Source organism: Phacochoerus africanus, chromosome 15 (assembly GCF_016906955.1).
Source record: "Phacochoerus africanus isolate WHEZ1 chromosome 15, ROS_Pafr_v1, whole genome shotgun sequence".
Classification (NCBI taxonomy): domain Eukaryota; kingdom Metazoa; phylum Chordata; class Mammalia; order Artiodactyla; family Suidae; genus Phacochoerus; species Phacochoerus africanus.
Window position 1 is genome coordinate 410,442 of NC_062558.1, and position 23,957 is coordinate 434,398.

Here is a 23,957-nt window from a genome sequence, read left to right on the forward strand (position 1 = left end):
AGCTGTAGCTTCAGGCCACAGCCACAGCCACACCAGATCCGAGCTGCATCTATGACCTACGCCACAGCTCACGGCCACACTGGATGCGTGAACAAGGCCAGGGATCAAACCTGCATCCTCACGATTCTTCGGGTTCATTACTGCTGAGCCACGACAGGAATTCCCTTCATTTAACTTTGTTTCAAGTTACCAAAATCTGGAAAGACTATTTCAGATAGAAATTCCCCAAGCTATTTCTATAGCTTACCTAAAAGCTCCTTTTTCCCCTTCTGCTCAGAAATTACAAAAAAATTAAAGTCCCAGGGAGCCCAGGTAGATCATTTACACCTCGCAGTTATGAGAAATACCGGTTCCTTCAGAGAGCGAGCTCTACCAATTGCAACAGTCTCGCCTGGACGCAAAGCAGAGCCATCAGGGGCCAGATCTCTTGGCTGCCCCAGCTCATCGAGGACGGCCGCCCCAGGGCCCCACATGTGTCCCCGCAAGAGTCACCCCAAGATTACCCCCACACATTTCAGGCCGCACACGTTGGTGGGCAGCTCCCCCCCCCCAACTCTCCATCCCAGTCTTGGGTTTCCAGGTCTCTCGGTGCTCAAGGAGTTTCCTCACGGGGACGCCTGGCTGGCTCTGCCAATTGATGGGCTGCACCCCACAGGCCTGCAGGGCCTGTGCTCACCCAGCTTCAACACTGAAGAAATGTTGCAGTACGGGGAGCCCTTCCAGGACCCAAGAATGGGCTCTTGTCTAACACTCGGAATGAATTACCGAGGAGACACGCCTGCGGACAGAGCAAGAGACTTTATTGGCAAGGGGTGCCCGGGGGGAGAGCAGCAGGGTGAGGGAAGCCAGGAGAACTGCTGTGGCACCTGGCTCACAGTCTCCTGTTTTACAGGAATGGGGTTGGTTTCTGGGTCATCGCTGGCCAATGGTCTTGCTCAGCCTGTACTTGGTCTGGCCCAGGGTCCTTCTTAGTGGCTCACATACCTCTCGGCTAAGGTGGATTCTAGCGCCAAGGATCCTGGGAGGTCGTCGTTTCCTCCCTCCAATCGGCCCCTCCCGTCCTCCTGGTCCTTATTAGGCCCTCCTGTTGTGAGACAGCTCATGTAAATGGCTATTATCATGCCTGGCCAAAGTGGGAGATTTCAGTCAATGATCCCCCAACAGAAAGAACCCAGAGGCAGCAACAGAGACATCCGTGGTTTAGTGGATGGGGGAGCTTACATGTCTGAAGCAAGGTCCTGGAGCAACTCCCTACTGTGTGCGGTTGACAGCAGGCAGGACCTAGCAGTAGGCTTCGCTCACAGGGGAGGGGAGATTGACAGTTAGAGGAGGAAGTGATGTCAGGTTGGCTCATTAGTTATCAGGGAAACCAATGAGGGGCATGCCCCTCACAGCCCCTTTGATATGCCACCACCAGCAGGGGCCTGGGTCATGTGTGTAGGGTGCACTGTACCTTCAGGGAAGGTACAGTGAGCAAGAGAACAGCCATCTTGAATGGCCTGACCATGTACCTACCAATATCCATTATTTGAAGGTTGGTCTAAGGCCATTCTGCTGCCTCCAAGGGCCTTCTGATCCCTTTTCCTCACCATGCCCCAAGAATCGGATGGTGCTGCCTGCGTGGCTGCACTGAGTCCTCAGATCATACCGTTCTAACTGTGGGTAGCATTTTCCCTTCTCAGTGTGGCCGGTAGGAAGACAAGGATGGCAGGCACCTTGGAGGGGCTGGACTGAGCTTGAGGGGGGAGGGAGAGATAGGAGAAGTGCCCCCTTCCCTGGCAAGCAGTCCCTAAGCCAGCAGGACACCAGGACACTTTTGTCCTTCCTAGTAATGGAGAGAGGCCTGGAGGGGACCCCTGGCCTGCAGCAAAGCTGCTTTGTGACCTGCATGGGATGTATATATGTGAGGCTGCACATTTGTTTTTGGTAGTTTTCTGAATCTCCTTTTTACTTTACAGTGACAGCTTAAATAAACACAGGGGCGAGATAAGAAAAAAAACCCATGGAGACACTGGAAGAATACCAGAAGCTACCCGTCTAGCAGTAGCTGCCAGATGCTGTTGCCCCTAAGTGCCTGAAGTCTGACTGAGAAGATTTTACACGAAAAACATTTGCCTTTGTTTTTCGCTTTGTTAGTTTAGACTTAAAAACAATTTTCCTTAATGGTGGATGCCATCAGCTTCCAGATGTGATTGCTTTCTTCTGGGTGTTGATAAAAAGATAAGCAGGCCTAATCATTTTACAGTCTTCTCATTATCCACATGCTAGCTCCTTGAGGCCTCCAAGTTTAGAGTGACCTCCAGATCCTTTAACCCACTATTCCAGCTGTGCCAGCCAGGTGTGGGACTTCAAAAACTCAAAGCCTCTGGCCAAGATAAGAACTACCAGACCTCTTATTGCCCAACCCATCTCATTATAATGCTTCCTATCCCTCTTGAGAAACCTGACCTACTCCTTCTTACCCCCTACTAGAAAACGTGTATGACCCATTCCTCACCCCACCCCTACAGGGGCCTTATACACCCCCAACCAACCAGCAAGTGTATTGTAAGACCCCTCTTTCCAACTAATCAGCAGGTCAGCAGTCATATCCTGAGACTTTCCCTCTCCCTGGGCTATAAAAAAGGCACTGTGTGCAGTGTCTCTTATCTCAATAAACTTATCTTTCTTTTAACCCAGCTATGAATCTTGAAATTCTTTTTCCAACCCATGCACAGACCACTGGGGATCAACTGTGTCCTGGAGTTCCCGTCGTGGCTCAGTGGTTAACAAATCTGACTAGGAACCATGAGGTTGCGGGTTTGATCCCTGGCCTTGCTCAGTGGGTTAAGGATCCGGCATTGCTGTCAGCTGTGGTGTGGGTTGCAGAGGTGGCTCAGATCCCGTGTTGCTGTGGCTCTGGCGTAGGCTTGGCAGCTATAGCTCCCACTCGACCCCTAGCCTGAGAACCTCCCCATGCTGCGGGAGCCGCCCTAGAAATAGCAAAAAAAAAAAAAAAAAAGAAAAAGAAAAAAGCAAAACTGTGTCCTGGTGCTCCATAGATGGCTCTAATCCCATTGCGCCATAGTGGGAACTCCCGCTTCCTGTTCTTACTTCCAGCTCGTCAAACTTGTTGCCACAGTCAGGTCAACCGCTCTCCCAATGTCTGTCAGAAAGAGCCCTCAGCAGAGAGGTGACGAGCTGGTGAAATGGGGATTCTTAGTGAATGTTAAATATGACAGCTGGAAATACATACCTCCTCCACTGCCCAAACAGCTTATTTATTTATTTATTTTGCTTTCTATGGCTGTACCTATGGCACGTGGAAGTTCCCAGGCTAGGGGTAGAATTGGAGCTGCAGCTGCTGGCCTATGCCACAGCCATAGCCATGCTGGCCCTACATCACAGCTCACAGCAACACCAGATCCTTATCCCACTGAGAAAGGCCAGGGATTGAACCTGTATCCTCATGGATACTAGTCGGGTTTGTAACCTGCTAAACCTCAAGGAGAACTCCTGGCCAGCTCTTTATTAAGTCACCAGCATCTCCCTCCCTCCTCACTCCAAAAGGGATTTAAAGCAATCAGTAGAAATAGACAAGTTAAAAAATGATAACATGAAATTGAAAATCAAACATACAACTTTTTATACCTGAGTTTACTAATCAAATTAGCCCATGCTATCTCTATATTAAAAAATTATCAGTGTTTCTGGTGACTCAGTGGGTTAAGGATCCGGTGTTGTGGCTGCTGTGGCTCTGGTTGCTGATGTGGCATAAGTGTGATCTCTGGCCTGGGAATTTCCACATGCCACAAGACACACACACACAAATCGTCAACAACAACAAAAAAATGTAAGATGATGGTTTGATATCTAATCTAATGATAATTGTTAAGAATATATAATTTTAAGACATTTAAATGAGATTAAAGTTTATAATAACTTTAACTAAATCGTAAATAATCATTGACTATCTAGCTCACATCCAAGTAAGATAGTATACTGAGATACTGACTGCTAAACATAAATGTAAGTTTATCTACTTTTGGCTTTTTAATTTTTATAGAAAGACAACGGATGTCCAGGTCTACTAATAAACATGTCATTTACCACACCAAAAATGTATGCTATGAAAATCATACATCTTTAAAAAGTTTAAGTTTTTGTATTAGGTATTATAAGTAACCTAGAGATGATTTAAAGTATGACGAACTTGGATGCAAAAATCCTCAATAAAATACTAGCAAACCAAATCCAACAATACATTAAAAGGATTGCACATCATGATCAAGGGGGATTTATCCCAGGGATATCGCAAATCAATCAGTGTGATACACCACATTAACAAACTGAAGAATAAAAATCGTATGATCCTTTCATTAGATACAGAAAAAAGCCTTTGACAAAATCCAACAGCCATTTCTGATAAAAACCCTTCAGAAAGTGGGCATGGGGGAAACTACCTCAACATAATAAAAGCCATACATGGAATTCCCGTCGTGGCGCAGTGGTTAACAAATCCAACTAGGAGCCATGAGGTTGCGGGTTCGATCCCTGGCCTTGCTCAGTGGGTTGGCGATCTGGCGTTGCTGTGAGCTGTGGTGTAGGTCGCAGACGCGGCTCGGATCCCGCGTTGCTGTGGCTCTGGCGTAGGCCGGTGGCTACGGCTCCGATTAGACCCCTAGCCTGGGAACCTCCATGTGCCGCGGGAGCAGCCCAAGAAATGGCAAAAAGACAAAGGAAAAAAAAAAATTACAAACCCAGAGCTAACATCATCCTCAATGGTGAAAAGCTAAAAGAACTCTTTTTTTTTGGCGTTGTTGTTGCTATTTCTTGGGCCGCTCCCGCGGCATATGGAGGTTCCCAGGCTAGGGGTCGAATCGGAGCTGTAGCCGCCGGCCTACGCCAGAGCCACAGCAACGCGGGATCCGAGCCGCGTCTGCAACCTACACCACAGCTCACGGCAACGCCGGATCGTCAACCCACTGAGCAAGGGCAGGGACCGAACCCGCAACCTCATGGTTCCTAGTCGGATTCGTTAACCACTGCGCCACGACGGGAACTCCGCTAAAAGAATTCTTGCTGAGATCAGGAACAAGACAAGGATGTCCACTCTTGCCACCACTATTCACTAGTTTTGGAAGTCCTAGCCACAGCAATCAGAGAAATAAATAAATAAATAAATAAAAGGAATCCAAATTGGAAAGGAAGAAGTAAAACTATCCCTGTTTGCAGATGACATGATACTATACCTAGAGAATCCTAAAGACTCTACCAGAAAACTGTTAGAGCTCATCCATGAATTTGGCAAAATCACAGGATACAAAATTAACACACAGAAATCAACTGCATTTCTATACACTAACTCAGAAAGATAAAAAAATAGAGAAATTAGGGCAACAATCCCATTTACCATTGCATTAAAAAGAATAAAATACTTAGGAATAAACCTACCTCAAGAGACAAAAGACCTGTACTCTAAAAACTATAAGACACTGATGAAAGAAATCCAAGAGGACACAAATAGATGGAAAGGCATCCCATGCTCTTGGATTGGAAGCGTCAATATTATCCAAATGACTACACCCAAGGCAATCTACAGAGTCAATGCAATCCCTATCAAATTACCAAGGACATTTTACACAGAACTCAAACATGGGGTTGGGGGGGTGATCTGTAGCAGCCCAGAGGTATCCTTGGGGAGCTTTGCAGAAGGAAGAAGTCTGGCGAAGCGGATCCCAGGAAGTGACCTCACTTCCCTGGCAATAGGGTCCAACAGAACTTGGAACCTAGGTAGTCAGGCACCCACTTCTCCAGGATTGTGCCCCGATTTCCCAAGGCCGAGGCCTCAGGAGAGGGTGCAGGAGAGAAAATATCTTCGAAACCAGCAGAAAATGGATGAGAACTCAGGGCAGATGCCTACGGGCCTTTGCCCGCAGGGACCCAGAGGTAACACAGGGAGAGGGAGCTCCAGCCCAGCGTAGGGACCGCTCTGATCCCACATGGTAGCCCCATGTCCCCTCCCTGGATGACTGTGTGCAGAGGGGGGTTGTGAGGGGGTAGGTCCACCTCAAGCAAGAGCAGACTGACCCAAGGTTGGAGGCCTGCTGGGTGGGGCATGTCCACGCCCCAGAACACAGCTGGCTGGGGAGAAATGGGGGTGTTGAGATTCAGGGCTGAGCCCTGTGCGTGAGCTGTACCCCCAGCCCTCCAGAGGGTCTCATTCCTCACTGCGGGAGGTGGGCGGGGGGGGGGGCGGGAAATGTGGTGTCTGAACAGACAAGGCCTCACCTGATCTGGGAACAGAAGGTCGGGGAGGGGGGGGGGGCGCGCAGAAGAAGCAGCGAGAAGATAATGGCCCCACAGGGCTGTGACGCCTCAGGGCTGGGCCCCCTGCTGCTCACTGTCATTGCAGAGTGCCCTGCCTGAGACCTGCCAGGAGCTGGGCGAGGAAGGCAGAAGGCCTCCTGATGAAATTGCACTCCGGCCACTCTCCAGGATCCATCCTGGGCTCATGGGGAGCTCAACATATCTGGCTCTGGGACAGAGGACAGAGACCCCCTGGGTCTGAGTCCATTGAACAGCCTGGCCCCCCCTGAGGCCCAGCCTGAAGGTGAGAGGATGGGGATGGGGCCCAGTGAAGGTGTGGGGTGCTGAGTTCTGGGCCACACAGTGGGAGTCCACAGAGGATGTGTTGGCCCAGGAGCAAAGACGAACCCCTGCACCGACCTGGTGGACTGCAGATGGTAAGCTGCCGGGCGGGGACTGGTCTGGACGGTTCTGGGAAGATTGCTACCCTTGGAAGAGCATATGGCAAGGCAGGCATGCAGGAAAGCTTTTCTTCTCTCACACCTCCAGCAGGAGACCCGGAGCCAGAGGCCAAGACACAACCTGGGCAGGGAGAAACTGCAGCTGCTTATGCAGAGGGCCCAGGTCCACATGAAGACTTATCCCCCCGGGTAGGGAGAAACTGCGGCCGCTCTGGCCCTAGCCCCAGACACTGATGTGTGTTTACCTCCACTGGAGGGAAACGTTGCATGGGTTCCTGCAAGAGACCAAGGGCCAGAGGAGAATTCAGCGGCCCTGCAGGGAGAGCCTGCACTGACTGCTCCAGCGCCCCCTAGACGAGGTCCGGAGCTGGCTCTGGCAAAAGCCCCAGGCCAATTTCCAACACCACCTTCTGCAAGGTCCCCTCCGTTCCTGCAAGTGCCCGCCCCATTAGCTCCCCCCAAACCCCAGCCACCTGCTCCCCCTCCCGAAATTTACTCTCCTTCCCTTCTCGTGATTTATCTTTGGATGTTTGCTCAATTTCTGTTCTTCTTTCATATTATTTATGGTATACTTTATTTTATGTTTTAAGAATAAAATTAGCAAGTTGGAAAAAAAATAAAGTATGCAGGAGGATTTGTGTAGGTTACATGCAAATATGCCTCATTTTATTGACTGACTGATTGATTGATTGATTGCTTTTTAGGGCTGCACCTGCAGCCTATAGAGGTTCGCAGGCTAGGGGCTGACTCAGAGCTATAGCTGCCAGCCTACACCACAGTCACAGCAACGACGGATCTGAGCTGCATCTGCGACCTACACCACAGCTCAGGGCAACACCGCATCACTGATCTACTGAGTAAGGCCAGGGATCAAATCTGCATCCTCTTGGATATTAGTCAGATTGGTTTCCTGCGGTGCCACAACAGGAACTCCTATACCTCTTTTACATAAGGGATTGAGCATCTTCTGATTTTAGTATCCTCAGGGGTCCTGGAACAAATTTATCGATTAGCTAATTTTCTACAAAATGTTAATAAATGACAGACAGCTACAGCTGTCTGTTTCCTAGTTTTCACTAGAAAGTAAAAAATTAGTAATGGTTAAAATTTATAATCAAAATGTAAAAATAAAACTACTAGGAGTTCCCGCTGTAGCTCAGTTGGTTAAGAATCTGACTAGTATCCATAATGATGCAACCTCAACCCCTGGCCTCGCTTAGTGGATTCAGGAGCTAGCGTTGCTGCGGTTGTGGTGTAGGCTGGCAGCTGCAGCTCTGATTTGACCCCTAGGCTGGGAACTTCCATATGCCACAGGTGCAGCCCTAAAAAGAAAAATAAATACATAAAAATAAAACTACTAGAAACAGTAAGAGGAAAGAAAAAACTTTGCACATAACATATGGAACGAGACTGGGATATATTTTTATATGAAGAGTATGAAAGGAATATAGGATGTGTTTTTGTTAAGGAAAAAGAGAGTAATGTCTAAAATAAAATGATGGGTTGTTCTAGAGTAAGAAAAGAAAAAAAAATAAGATAAAACCAAAATGAATAGAGAAAGTTGCCAAAGCTTTGTGGAAAATAACTTTTATTTTGTGAGGGAAAATCTGGCTAAAACTGACTAGATTATGATAAGGGTTTCTTAAAAATAAGCTTTAATAAATGGTGTACTCATGTAAAACTAAAACAATGTTCTTTTAAGATCGGGCAATGTTTTTACATTTTTTTAGTAATTTGCCTAGAAAACAAAGATTCTGATTTTTTTTTTTTTGGCTTTTTGCCTTTTCTAGGGCTGCACTCACAGCATATGGAGGTTCCCAGGCTAGGGGTCGAATCGGAGCTGTAGCCACCGGCCTACGCCAGAGCCACAGCAACTCGGGATCCGAGCCACAGCAACTCGGGATCCGAGCCACGTCTGCGACTTACACCACAGCTAACGACAACGCCGGATCCTTAACCCACTGAGTGAGGCCAGGCATCGAACCCGAAACCTCATGGTTCCTAGTTGGATTGTTTCCACTAAGCCATGACTGGAACTCTCTGATTTTTTTTTTTTTTAATCTTTTTAGGGCCTCAGCTACAGCATATGGAAGTTCCCAGGCTAGGAGTCAAATCAGAGCTGTAGCTGCTGGCCTATACCACAGTCACAGCAACTCGGGATCTGAGTGGCATCCGTGACCCACACCACAGCTCAAGGCAACACCAGATCCTTAACCCACTGAGCAAGGCCGGGAGTCAAACCGACATTTTCATGGATACTAGCTGGGTTCGTTACTGCTGAGCCACGTCCGGAACTCCAAAGTTTCTGTGTTTTATCAAAATAATTTTTTGTTCTTCATGTTGTCTTCATCGAGTCTTCAATTACTTGAGAAAACTGAGTCTTCAGTATTCAAAAAGCTAGGGTATTTTTTTTACAACTGTAATTGACCTCTGAACAACCCGCATTTGAACTGCCCGGGTCCACTTATACATATATTTTTTCCCATAGATATGTATCACAGTACTATGAGTTCTGAGATTGGTTGGTTCTGAGGATGCAGAACCTCAGATTTGGATGGCCAAGTGTAAAGTGACATGGATTATTGACTGCATGCGTTGTTGTTGTTCAAGGTTAAAGCATATATACTTTCGTGTTTGCCCTTGAAACCTTTTAATTGTCACTTTGGCTGAATGAATAGGTATTGTTTTGTTAGAACAGCAGATAACTAGATATGAGCAGAGCAGGGGGCGTGCAAGGGTCAAATGGCAGGAAACTATACATCTTGTGAACAACGGGGGTCCTAGCAGACAAAGAAAAGCAGGAACTTCCAGACTGATGGAAAACCGAGTATTTTGGGTCTCAGAGGTAGACAAAGAAAGGTGGGAAACTGACAGATTCTCCAGCATCTATCTGATGGTAACTTTTGCTCATTATGCCCTCATTACAATAAAATTAGCCTTGCAGAGAGGAGGTACCCACCACGCACCAACCCCCTGACACTTCCGTTCAAGGCTAAATAAGGTCAAAAATCCCTCCTCCCTTCAGGAAGGTGGAGCTGGGATGAAAATCAGGAAATAAACCCCAAATGCCTCCCTCCGCAGTGAATGCTCTGCTCATGCATTTTTATGTCCCATATAACCAGCTTGCCAAGGAAACACAGGGAAGCAACTCACCTGTGTCTGGCAACGCTCCCCTTGAAAGTGTACAAGGTCTTGCTAAATCCTCACTCTGCTTTCTTGACCTCCATCTCTCTTCTGAATTCTTCCTGCGATGAGACAAAAACCTACAGTGATCCTATTTGATCAAATGTTTTAAACATTTTGACATTTTTGACATACTTCCCCCAAAACAAATTCCGAATGAGGTCTTTTTGATCTTGAACTAACTTTGGGATTTTCCAGCGGGCCCCTGGAAGATCTCAGAGGGGTTGCTTTTAGAGTTCCAGCTGTAGCGCAGTGGGTTAAGAACCTGACTGCTGGAGTTCCTATCATGGCTCAGCAGAAAAGAATCTGACTAGCATCCATGAGGACGCAGGTTCGATCCCTGGCCTCGCTCAGTGGGTTAAGGATCCAGTGTCGCTATAAGCTGTGTTGGAGGTCAAAGATGCGGCTCAGAACCTGTGTTGCTGTGGCTGTGGCTGTGGCCATTGGCTACAGCTCAAATGTGACCCCTAGCCTGGGAACCTTCGTATGCCGCAGGTGCGGCCCTAAAAATACATTAAAAAAAAAAGAAGAAGAACCTGACTGCAGTGGCATAGGTGGCTGCAGAGGTGAGGGTTTTTTTTTTTTTTTTGGTCTTTTTACGGCTGCACTCGTGGCATATGGAGGTTCCTAGGCTCATGGTCTAATCGGAGCTACAGCTGCCGGCCTACACCACAGCCACAGCAACGCCAGATCCGAGCCGCGTCTGTGACCTACACCATAGCTCACGGCAACCCTGGATCCATAACCCACTGAGCAAGGTTAGGGATCGAACCCTCAAACTCATGGTTCCTAGTCAGATTCATTTCCACTGCGACACAACTGGAACTCCGACGATACATGTATTTATACAAGCTCAGTAAGAGTCTGTTCTCCTTGTAATAGGACACAATTAGATAAGTCTTTGACTTGGCTTCGTAGCCTAAAGAGACTGTAAAGATCAATGTGACTTTCCATATTACCAGACAATTTAAAATAACTTTTTTCGGGAGTTCCCGTCGTGGCGCAGTGGTTAACGAATCCGACTAGGAACCATGAGGTTGCGGGTTCCATCCCTGCTCTTGCTCAGTGGGTGAACGATCCGGCGTTGCCGGGAGCTGTGGTGTAGGTTGCAGACGCGGCTCGGATCCCGAGTTGCTGTGGCTCTGGCGTAGGCCGGTGGCTACAGCTCCGATTCGACCCCTAGCCTGGGAACCTCCGTGTGCCGCGGGAGCGGCCCAAAGAAATAGCAAAAAGACAAAAAAAAACAAAAACTTTTTTTTTTCTTTTTGCTTTTTTATAGCACACCTGTGGCATAGGGATGTTCCCAGGCTAGAGGTTGAATTGGAGCTACAGCTGCTGGCTACACCACAGCCACAGCAAAGCCAGATTCGAGCCACATCTGGGACCTACACAACAGCTCACAGCAATGCCTGATCCTTAACCCACTGAGCGAGACTAGGGATCCAACCTAAGTCCTCATGGATACTAGTTGGGTTCATTACTGCTAAGCCACAACAGGGACTCCTTAAAATAATATTTTAAGTTGACCCTATGGGAGTTCCTGCCATGGTGCAGCGGAAACGAATCTGACTAAGAACCATGAGGTTACGGGTTCCGGCATTGCTGTGAGCTGTGGTGTATGTCACAGATGCGGCTTGGATCCCATCCCGAGTTGCTGTGGCTGTGGCTGTGGCTGGCAGCTGTAGCTCTGATTCGACCCCTAGCCTGGGAACCTCCATATGCCTTGGGTGAGGCCCTAAAAGGCAAAAAAAAAAAAAAAAAAAAAGATTGACTCTATGGAGCCAAACATTTTTACCTACTCATCCAAATTTAGAAAAGAGAAAAACTTACCACTGTTGTTTCTGATTTCAGAGAGAGAGAGCAGTGAGTGATGGCTGAAAGTGAGGGCACAATTTTCTGCTCAGGGATTGAACCTGGGCAACCTTGGTGAAAACCAGGACTCCTAGCCCCCAGAGCTGCTAGAGGCTAAAAGCAGCGTTGCCCTGATTTTTGCCCCCTGTTGAAAGCAAGAATGTTTCAAGGAGGAAAAGACTGTGAAAACAGCTACAAATTTATTAATTTTTAGGGCCTCACCTGCAGCAGATGGACGTTCCCAGGCGAGGGGTAGAACTGGAGCTGTAGCCATCAGCCTATACCACAGCCACAGCAACGCCAGATCTGAGCCCCATCTGGGATCTACGCAACAGCTCACGGCAATGTCTGATCCTTAACCCACTGAGGGAGGCCAGGGATTAAACCCACATCCTCATGGATGCTAGTTGGGTTTTTGACCCTGTTTAGCCAAGATTGGAATTCCCGGGCTACATTTTTATAATCAAAGGAAAAGTGGGGGTGGAGAGATGACCCTCTTTCTCATCCTTGAGTAGACAGGAAGTTTCCAACATCAAATTCTCCTTCACATTGAGCAGGGGAGTTTTTTTGTCCCTACATAGTCAAACTGGGGCTATCATGGCACGATTCAAAATCAGCAGAAGGGCGGTAACATATACAAAAATATGGTAAATCATCCCAGGTTTTAGCTTAGTGAGATTTTTCTACTTTGGAATGTTACCTTTCCTGTATTTTTGTTTGCAGTGCACACAAAGGAGTATTAGCTTACTGACCTCAACCCGCAGGATGCAGGCGTCATTGACTTGATGTATAGTTTTGTTGTTAAGCAAGTCTGCTTTGTTTCATGATTTTCCCAATTGCTTTCTTGAGTGATCCCCGACAATGGTCTTCCCAGCCCCCCTAAATTTCCCTCTCTATCTATAACCTCCTACTGGCATTTATTAAACTAGCTACTTGATAATCCCACTCTAGTCCTATCATAAGTATGAGGCCAATAAAGAAGAGGATTCATAAGAGCCTGTCTAAAGTTTGGTCAAGAAGAGGAGTTCCCTGGTGGCTCAGTGGGTTAAGGAGCCGGCGTTTTTAATGCAGAGGCTCAAGTTCCTGCTGTGACATGGGTTCGATCCCTGGCCTAGGAATTTCTGTATGCTGTGTGTGCAGTTCCCCCTACCCCCCGAAAAAAAGTTTGGTCAAGGAGAGTCTAACAGAACAGAAGGTATCAGACAGGAAATGCAAAAAGACTACTTTTAAATTCCAAGTGGGAAAGGGATGACGGGTGGAGTATGTAAGCAGCAAACTGTTTTGAGAGTGGAGGCAGAGCTCAGGGAGGGGGCTGTAGAGGGAGGGCAGGTGTGAGGAGGCCCTCACGGGGCTGCTCTCAAGCAATCGGGAGTAAGAGCACTGCCCAGCTTGGCTGAGATTATCTGGGTGACATAAAGCTGATTAGCAGATGCCAGCAATCCAGGCACCCTTTGCTGTCCTGGCAGGAAGCTGGGTATGAACTGATGTTGCACTGTCTCAGCTGAGGTTAGGAGCCCCCTAACTGTGTTTCTAGGACTCCATTTCTGGCTGTTCCTGTGCTCAGTGGAGGAAAATGTGTAAGGGATTTTACTGCGTCCAGTGCTGCAGGGCAATGGGGAATCCTGGAAGAGAGACGGCACAGTACAACAAAACACACAAGACTCTTTTACATCTAGAAAGTGGGGGACCAGGAGGCACTCCGTTCCGCAGAACAAAGGCGCTGGGCTTTAGCCCACAGGACTTTTCTTAAGGAAGTTGCGTTATGTAGATTAGTGAGCAGGAACAGGCATATATAATGACAAAGTTACCTCATAGTGAATAACAAAAGAAGCTATTAGCACTGGTGCATACCTCTAGGGCACAGTGCAGCTGCTTATAGAAGAGCACGGTTTATGCACAACTCCCTTATTTTGTCTTTGAAGGAGACCCTACACTTTAGAACTCTGTGTCAGCAGGTACTCAACCTTCTGCAGAGTTCAGCTGTTTAGTGGTCTCCATCAGGGCTTGGTTCCAGAAGGGGCAAGGAGAGGGTCCTGGGCTTCCTTCTTCCTCTCATGGAACCTGCAACCCCTTCCTTCCCACCTTAGAAATAGGCCAGTGGGATGGGGTCAGAGGTGAAAGACAAGATCATGCCTCAGGAAAGGCCCTGGGAAGTTCCTTCCAAGACTGGTAGAGAATACTCATTAGATGCAAAGCTGGAGAAAGAGCTGAGCTGTGCTCGTGCCCCTCAGGAGTGCACACACACACAGAGCCAGCTCCTAGCAGCCACAGGAGGGGTGCTGGCCGGCTGTTCTTCCCTGGATCTTCCCTTCCTGAAGGGTTGTCCCCAGTTCACCATGGCACCTGAGCAAGTCGTTCCCCCAGGAAGTGGCACCCACCCCTTCCCCAGCACTCTGAGAGCACCAAGTATTAATACCAATGATCGGGAATTTCTCGGTGGGCTCCGTCACTAAAAAGCATGTGCTCTACTTTGCTCACTGTTGCGATAAAAGCAGAAAAGCCAAACAGATTAAAATACAACAATGTTAATGAGATTTAGAGTTTAGCTACATTCATCTTGTTTCTGAGCTTTAAAGTCAGGCACCTCCACAGGCAAGATTTCTTGTGCTCATCGTTCCTCTCAATTTTTTTTTTTCTTTTCTCCGATTCGCCTATAAATGTTTCCGAGTCCTCCAAAACGACAGTGAATCAAGCGCGCTTCAAGGAACAGCATCAATCCCCCGACAGAATTGCCCTTAGCCCGGGTTCTGCCAAGCTCAACCACCGGGTACGTTGGGTTAGCAGAAAACATTGTACGCGAATTTCCGTTCCATTTCACTCGGAAGCGGGAGAGGCCGCGAGGAGGCTCAGAGGAACCTGCTCGCGACCCCGCCCTCATCGCCGCGCCGGATCCCTACTGAGTTTCCCTTCCCTTCTCTCTCCGTTGCGCGCACTCTGCGTTTTCCTGCTTCACCTAGTATTTTTCTTGTCTCCACGGAAATACAAACTTCGGCGAGGCAAGGACTGAGGGCTAGGGCAGCACGGCTAGCGGCCGAGGGGAGGGTGGGATCCTGTCCTTACGTGGTTGACGTTTTGCATTAACCTTAAAATTATGTTTAATTAATGTTTTTGCATTAACTTTAAAATTGTAAAACATTGCATCAGAATACTATTTATCTTGATCACTGAGTTTTTTGGGGCGCTAAGTCCCTTGGCATTAAATTCTCCCCCGCGCCCCACGCGAGCGCCTCACCCCTCCCAGGCAAGGAGCTGAAACTATTTTGCTCGCTGCTGAATCCCAGTGCCCGGGCGCATTAATACTCCTAAAACATTCTTTAAGAACCGCCCCCAATTTCTTGCAGGGACCCTCCCCGCCAGGGCGCAGTACTTCGAGACAAACGCCGGGAAAGAACAGAGCCCGGGTCTCCCGACCTCCCGGTCCCCGCTCTCTACTGCTTGAACTGCTCTTAACCTCCCTCTTTCGCAGCACCCCAGGGAGCGACAGAGCGCGGGCTGGCGCGCGGGCCAGGGGACTTGGGACTAGTGCGCAGAGAGTGCGCTGCGAGGGAGCGCGGAGGTGGCGTGCAGGGTGGGATCAAGAGCTGCACGGCTGAGTGGGAGGTGAAGCGGGGCTCAGAGCGGGGGCGGGGAGGGGGAGGTGAGGGTGAACCGCTGGGATGTGGGGTGGGCCGCAGGAGCCAGAGGGTGAGGGGAAAGGCTGGGGTGGGGCGGCTCGGCTACCTGGAACCTTGTGGTGTGTGTGCCACTGCTGCTGCCGCTGAGCCTGGGGTCGTGGGTGTCTGCGGGTGTCCCGCTCTCCCCAGTGCGGACGCCCCTGTTCCAGCCAGAGGCTTGTGCCGAGGTCCGGGCGCCCCGCGGTGCGAGGGGAGCCAGACACCCACAGGTGATCAGCCAACCGAGCTCAGAGCCCCCCCCCCCCCCTTTCTCTGCCTTGTTTTCCCGTAGGTGTCCGTGCGTCAGTGCTCACCGCCCGGTGTCTCCCTGCAGGTGTCCTTCTGTCGCAGGTGTCCCTCCCGCACGTGTCCCCGCGTCCGGCCATGGTGGACGTGCTGGGCGGGCGGTGCCTGGTGACCTGCGACGGCGCGTGGGTCGAGGCCGAAACGGCCCTGCAGAACAAGGTGGTGGCGCTGTACTTCGCCGCGGGCCGGTGCGCGCCCAGCCGCGATTTCACCCCGCTGCTCTGCGACTTTTACGCTGAGCTAGTGGACGAAGCGCAGCCGCCCGCGCCCTTCGAGGTGGTCTTCGTGTCTGCCGACGGCAGCGCACAGGAGATGCTGGACTTCATGCGCGAGCTGCATGGAGCTTGGCTGGCGCTGCCCTTCCACGACCCCTACCGGCAGTGAGTGGGGACGAGCGTGGGGATGCTGGGAGCTGTCGGGCGGGCCCCCCACAACTCCCGCCCCAATCCCTGGTCCCCGGGCTTCTCCCAGCAGTCGGGAGCTCTCGGCTAAACACTCCCCACCCCGACCTGTGCCGCCCTCTCTCAGCTACATCGTAGTCTCTGCTTCAGCTTCCCAGGGAGGCTTTGCGGTAGGCGGACGGGAACATCTGCATCAAAGAGCCGGGCGGGGGGGCGGGGGGCGGAGCTTGGTGACCCTGGACCCTAGTTTCTGGCTCGTAGGGTCTGAAGCTCCAGGGATCTGAATTTTAAAGGACCCCTGGTGATGCTGATGCTTCGATCCAGGGAGCCCACTCTGGGAACCTCAGCCCTGGGTCGCTCCACCCTACTTCTCAGGGAGGACTCCACCCCTTTTCTGGAGAGCAGGAGGAGACTCGGGTCAGGACTGGAGACTCTGGATTGACTGCCCCGGGCCAGTAGTATAGGGCTGGGGGCCAGGGGCTGTGGGGAAGGGTAGGGACTCAAGGGCTGAAGGAACCTAGTGCAGGCCACGTTGCGGTTTCATTTTTACTGGCAGTGACTGAAATTTCATAAAGGTGTTTCCTCTTCCTGTAACTGTAGGAAGAAACACCGGAGAGGTGACAAAAATCCTTGCTCTTCCGAAGGGATCTTGCCCCACTCTTGCTTTAGAAAAGACCTGACGTGGCAGAGCCCCTCGATTCTGTTGGATTTCCGAGTTTGTGAACAAACTAAATCGACCCTGGTGCTCTGTTGGCTGTGGTCATGGGCTCCTCTGGAGGGGAGGAGGGAGAAGGGGAGGAGGTAGGGTGTAGGGTGGGGAGGGAGGGGGAGGCAAGGGGAGGCCGTGGGAGGGAGGGTTTGGGAGGAGGGGAGGGAGGACCCAGGGCAGAGGGGGAGGAGGTGTGGGGTTAGGGGAGACAACGTAGGGTGGGACGAGGAGGGAGGACGTGGGAGGATTGGCGGAGGGGAATAGGCAAGCATGTCTTGGGGCGCTAAGTCCCTTGGCATTTTGGCATCTCCAGGGGTGTGAGAGTAAAGATTTAGATTTACTGCTCTTCACAAAGTACCCCACCATCCCTTAATAGACAGGGACATGAATTTCTTTCTTTTTTTTTTCTTTCTTTTTTTAGCTTTTTAGGGCCGCACCTGCAGCATATGGAGGTTCCCAGGCTAGGGGTTGAATGGAGCTGTAGCCGCCCACCTACACCACAGCCACAGCAACGCCAGATCCGAGCCACTTCTGCGACCTACACCACAGTTCAGGGCAACGCCGGATCCTTAACGCACTGAGCGAGGCCAGGGATTGAACCCACAACCTCATGGTTCCTAGTCGGATTCGTTTCCCCTGCACCACGATGGGAGCTCCTCTTTCTTTTCCTAGGGCATGTGGACGTTTCTGGGCCAGGGACTGAACTTGTGCCACAGCATCAACCCAAGCCGCCGCACTGACAACGTCAGATCCTTAACCCACTTGGCCAGAAGAGAACTTTGGTTGTGGCTCAGCGGAAACGGATCCAACACACATCCATGAGGTTGCAAGTTTGATCCCTGGCCTTGCTTAGTGGGCTGGGGATCCGGTGTTGCCATGTTGCTATGAACTGTTGTTGTAGGTTGCCAAGGTGGCTTGGATCCTGCGTTGCTGTGGTTGTGGCAAGTCAGCAGCTATAGCTTCGATGTGACCCCTAGCCTGGGAACTTACATATGCCTCAGGTTCAGCCCTAACAAGCAAAAAAAAAAAAAAAAAAGGAAGGTAACTTTGGAAAGTTACCTGGAGGAGTCATTTTCCCTCCGAGCATGCTTTTGGTGATGCTGAGGAAGCGGTGAGGCCCAGGCCCTAGAGACAGGTGCCTGCTTCCTAAATCCACACTTTGGGCAGGGCTAGGAAAGTCTAATTAATGATAGATCTAAATGAGTGATTTGCTTGGCGGAGGGATTCGTACAGCTTCATGTCTAGTGGTGGTTGTAAAATGAGTTTGGATTTGCATAGTGTTCAAGTTGTACACAGCTTTTGACAGAACACACTTATTTTTTGTTTCTTTGTTTTGTTTTTTTCTTGAGCCGCTCCTGCAGCATATGGAGGTTCCCAGGCTAGGGGTCGAATCGGAGCTGTAGCCACCGGCCTACGCCAGAGCTACAGCAACGCGGGATCCGAGCCGTGTCTGCGACCCACACCACAGCTCACGGCAACACCAGATCCTTAAACCACTGAGCAAGGCCAGGGGCTGAACCCGCAACCTCATGGTTCCTAGTCGGATTCGTTAACCACTGCACCACGACAGGAACTCCCAGAACACACTTAGTTTTGAAAATGACAGAGACAGTGTTAGTAATTAGGCAAAGAGCTCAGGCCCTCGGCAGAGCCCAGCTGTGGGATCTACTCGTGGGGTGACTGTAGGTAAGGCGTTCAGCTGCTTTTACTGATAGGTCACGTGATGTATGAGGACCAGGCTGATGCATAGATTCAGAGCCCTGTCAGCTGACTGTGTTCCAGCATTTTGTACCTATTGCCTGTTTCATGGATGTGCTATTGGGTTGCAGAGACCTCTGCTCCTGGCTTTAGAATCTGTGCTTTCCCCTCTGGCTTCCTCTGGAGGGGATGCTGGGCCTAGGCCTCCCCTGCACAGCCTCGCTCTGCCTCCCCCGTTATCTGGTCAAGACCCCTTCCATCCACTGCAGGCGCTGAGCAGTTTAGGGCAGGTCGACTGCATTCAGCCATCTCCCACTGGCCAGCCTGACCTCGGAGGAATCTCATGTTTTTTGGGAAGGGAGTTTAGCTCCTTGTGCTTCCCCCTTTCCAGACTGAACTTTGTTCATCCTGTCACTGCAATGTATAAATTAGGAAATGTGGAATTCTGTGGGAAATTCTTGGAGTAAAGCTCTAAATTCTGCTTATCCCAGCCTGCATTTTAGAATCAGATCATGGACAAAAATGGAACCGGCTGCAACTAAGGAGAACTAAGAAATGTAGGAAGCCTCCGGGTGGCCTTTGGGGAAGTTTGTAATGTGTGCAGAGCATGGCATTCCGCTTGGTGTTGGGAGAAGGTGGGGCCAGGATGGTAGTCACTGGTTCGTCATGGTGAGGGACCTTGGCCACTGGATTTCTGCTAACCTGCCGAGGCTCAACGAAATAGATCACCACGGAGCCCCACGGGGTTACCCTGGGCGTGGCTGGAGGCAGCACAGCTACAGGTGCACCTGCAGGAATAAAGTGCCTGGAGCCATTCACTTGTCCTCAAGGTCGTGCAGATCTTGGTTGTCCAGTGTAGCTACTATATTTTCCCACCTCCACTAGTCATACACCTGTCACATCCTCAACCCTGGGGCTCCCGCTTCTCTGCCTGGTAGCTCTTCCTCTTCTTTTGTTCCCTGGAAGCAATGGGAGCACTTCCAGCCCCCGGGGGGCCTGTGCCTTCCATAGCTCAAGCTCACTGCCACCCTTGTGCTTGGAATGTCTGTCTGGCAAGGCAGGGGGTGGGGTGGCGGTCTCTGCGTAGACCCTAAGGTTGGACCAGACATTGTTCAGTGCTTGGCGCCTGCAGGGCACTTGTTTGATGGATGCTTGGAGCAAGTAGAGAGATTTCCTCGGTAACAGTCTGCCTGTGGCTGCGATGGAAAGAGACTGGAGCCAGACGTTGCCATGGCAACCCAGAAGCAGTCGTGCCAGGGATGAGGATGGGCTGCTTTAGGTGAAGGGAGAGTGAGGAGGAGGAACTGAGCTCTCAGATTTCCCTGAAGTGGTTAAACTGCTCAGAGCTATCACTTCATCCCGCCCAGCAACAAGGCTCTTTTCTTTTTAAGGCTTGGTCTATTGTCTCTGGACATGGATCTCAGAGGAGATGGGGTTGGCTTTGGGGGAGGAGGGTGGTTATGTGCCTCTCCCATGCGGCTCCAAGGTTACAGCTGTCCCCAGGCAGAGGCTGCCACGATGGGGATTTGAGGATTTGAAGATAAGCTGGAGCAATGAAATGTCTACTCAGACCTTCTCCTGGATCCTCAAACCCCCGCCTGTTCCTGATAGTCCCGTGTCTCCCCCTTTTCCTTCTCAATCTTGGTGGAGCTTTGCTGCTTTCCAGTCTAAGAGCTGGGTTTGGTTTTGTTGCTCACTGCATTTAAAAAATTTTTTTTTTTTTTAAATGGCTGCTCCTGCTGCATATGGACGTTCCTGGGCCAGGGATTGAATCTGAGCCACAGCTGTGACCTGCCACAGCTGTGGTGATGCCAGACTCCTTAACCCACTGCAGCAGCCAGGATTGAACCCGAGTCTCAGCAGCAACCCAAGCGGCTGCAGTCTTTTTTTTTTTCTTTAATGGCTCATCCCATGCTGATTCATTTCTTTTTCTTTGCTTTTTTTTTTTTTGACAGATCCAGCTGATTTATGTATTTTTATTTTTATTTTTTAATACTTAATGAATTTTATTACATTTATAGGTGTACAACAATCATCACAATCAAATTTTATAGCATGTCCATCCCAAACCTTCAGTGCATCCCCCCACCCCCTCAACTTGTCTCATTTGGAAACCATTAAGTTTTGCAATGTCTGTGAGTCAGTATCTGTTTTGCAAAGAAATTCATTGTGTCCTTTTTTAGATTCCACATGTCAGTGATAGCGTTTGATGTTGGTGTCTCATTGTATGACTGACTTCACTTAGCATGATAATTCCAAGGTCCATCCATGTTGCTAAAAATGTCATTATTTCTTTCCTTTTAATGGCTGAGTAATATTCCATTGTGTATATGGACCACATCTTCTGGATCCACTCCTCTGTCGATGGACATTTAGGTTGTTTCCATGTCTGGGCTATTGCAAATAGTGCTGCAATGAACATCGGAGTACATGTGTCTTTGAGAGTCGTGGTTTTCTCTGGATAGATGCCCAGGAGTGGGATTGCTGGATCAAATGGTAGTTCTATGTTTAGTTTTCTGAGGAAGCTGATTCATTTCTTAGTTCAGTGATTTCTGTCCTCAGTCCTTTTTTTGCCTTCTTTCTACTTTCCTTTTGTTTTTACTTCATACCTCATCTCTACGGAGACTTTCAGATTTGGGTAAGAATGTGTAAGACACAAGTCTCTAACTGTGTCTGATTGTATCTACAACTTGGAACCCATAGTGTATTCTGTATAGCCCTGTTTTAATTATTTTGTAAGTCTGCATTGCAATTTCATATATAATATATAGTTATTTAGTTTTTAACTCATTCCAAAAATTGTTTCTTATTGGTTTCCATTTCCATTGTGTATGGTCTGATTAAGTGGTCTGTTACCACTGATTATTTGAAATTTATTAAGATCCCTTTATGACTGAGTACATGGCTGGTTTTGTAATCAATCCATAAATGTTTAAAGACAAATTGAGTACCATGGTTGTTTTCCTGCTTGAATTAAGATTTGTCTTTTTTTTTTTTTTGCCTTTTTGCCTTTTTGCCATTTCTTGTGCTGCTCCCGCAGCATATGGAGGTTCCCAGACTAGGGGTCTAATCGGAGCTGTAGCCACCAGCCTACGCCACAGCCATAGCAACACCAGATCCGAGCCGCGTCTGCAACCTACACCACAGCTCACGGCAACGCCGGATCCTTAACCCACTGAGCAAGGGCAGGGACCGAACCCGCAACCTCATGGTACCTAGTTGGATTCGTTAACCACTGAGCCACGACAGGAACTCCAAGATTTGTCTTTGAGGGAGTTCCTGTCGTGGCACAGCAGAAACGAATCTGACTAGTATCCATGAGGATGCAGATTCTATCCTTGGCCTTGCTCAGTGAGTTAAGGATCTGGCATTGCCATGAGCTGTGGTGTAGGTCACTGACAGAGCTCGGATCTGGTGTAGGCCGGCAGCTGTAGTTCCAATTCAACCCCTAGCCTGGGAACTTCCATATGCAGCAGGCGAGGGCATAAAAAAGCAAAAAAAAAAAAAAAAAAAGATTTGTCTTTGACCTGGATACTGGAGAGCATCAGGGAGAGCCTGATGGAGGTGTCACAGAGGAGATTTGGTAATAGGAGGGTCTCAAGTGCATGTTCCTTCCATGCAGGTTCCCAGTCCTGAGGGTGACAGATGAAGGAAATCAGATTACTGCTAATGTGAGGCCCTGGCAAGCTGGCCGTGGATACAGGATGGAGATTTTCACTCAGCTGTCCTGCCTTGAGGCCACTAATCCCTGTGAAGGTTATGGGCAGATTTGCAAAACTAAGAAGGCAGACACTCCTCTCCCTAAATAAATACAGATAATTTCGTAGAAGGGCCACTTAACCACTCAGTGGATTACACGTGACAGTAAAAGTAGCTAAAACATGTCTCATCCATGATGTTAATTGGTATATCCTTGAATGCATAGGGCAGAAAGTCTAGTAAGGCTTTGCATTTATCAGGAACTCATGGGAACTTTTACCGTTATATGTACCTGATATATTTCAGCCTCTTGAGATGTAGGGAGGATGTATATTTACTAGGTTATCTGTGGGTTTAAAATTGCACTCCGCAGTTTGGCAGCCTCTAGGCACATGTGGCTGCTTCAATTTAAATTTTTGTTTTCTTTTTAGGGCCCTACTCATGGCGTGTGGAGGTTCCCATGCTAGGGGTTTACAGCCACAGCAATGCCAGATCTGAGCCACGTCTGTGACCTACACCACAGCTCACAGCAACATCAGATCCTTAACCCACTGAGCAAGGCCAGGGATCAAACCCCAAACCTCATGGTTCCTAGTCAGATTCATTTCCACTGTGCTACAGTGGGAACTCCCTTAAATTTAAAATGAACCGAAACCAAATATTCAGTTCCTCAGCCACACCAGCCACACTTCAAGTGCTCTGTAGCCACGCATGGCACGTATTGGGCAGCACAGATACAGTTCCATCACTGCAGACGCTCCTCTGGGACAGCGCTGGCTTGGAATAGGCTGGCACCAAGAAGAAAAGAGGCCCAAAGGAATCCTCAGCCCCGGGGAGGGCTCACCAGGCGGGCCGGGTTCTAAGGCTTTGCAGGCTCAGCTGGCACTGGGGAGGCATTGGTCTTTGCCAATATGCGCAGCAGCCCGGCCTGTCCCCTGTTAACTCTCAGCCCACCCTCTTCTCTCCCCCAGTGAGCTGAGGACCAGGTACCGCGTCACGGCCATCCCCCGGCTTGTGATCCTGAAACCAAACGGGGAAGTCATCACCGACAAAGGACGGAAGCAGATCCGGGAGCGCGGGGTGGCCTGCTTCCAGAACTGGGTGGAAGCTGCCGACGTCTTCCAGAACTTCTCTGGTTGAGCTCGGGGGAATCTCTGGGGACCCTGTACCCGTTGCTCCAGCCGATGCATCGTTAACACAGCGGAGAAGAGGAGCAGCCCGTTTTCTTTCTCTGGGCTCATGGTTTCTTCAGAGCAGAAGCACTCAGCTGTGGTAGAAGGAGAATATTGCTCAGGGGATACCCTCCCTGTAGCCTTGGTTGTAATTATTTTTTATTATTCTTAGTATAGCTTTCTCCACATGAGCTTAACTATATTCACATTGAGCTATTGGAAATCTATGCAAAACATGTATTTATACAGGCTCTTCAGGTAAAACAACATATTGATACATTCTTCTGGAAATGGCTTTAATGATATGCTTTCACAACTACATTTATTACCAAAGTTTGCAGAATCTATTTGCTTTAATAAACAAAGCTGTTTCCACTTGGAGCCTTCTGATTTCCCTCTTTCTCCTGGCAAACGAAGTGAAGCACTCAAGAACTACCATTCTCAAACACTTTGTTGGGCTTTTCAAAGGGGGTAGTTGTTTTTTTTTTTGTTTGTTTGTTTGTTTTTGGTGTTTTTAGGCACATGGAAATTCCCAG

The 23,957-nt window shown here is 49.3% G+C and overlaps 1 protein-coding gene across 1 annotated transcript; it reads left to right on the plus strand.

Annotated features, from left to right (window-relative positions):
* Positions 1–15,134: 15,134 nt before the first annotated feature.
* Positions 15,135–23,756, plus strand: NXNL2 (nucleoredoxin like 2). The gene is made up of 3 exons (XM_047761263.1): positions 15,135–15,383; positions 15,729–16,122; positions 23,221–23,756. The coding sequence occupies exons 2-3, from the start codon at positions 15,821–15,823 to the stop codon at positions 23,387–23,389; spliced, it is 471 nt and encodes a 156-aa protein (XP_047617219.1). The 5' UTR covers positions 15,135–15,383; positions 15,729–15,820; the 3' UTR covers positions 23,390–23,756.
* Positions 23,757–23,957: the final 201 nt, after the last annotated feature.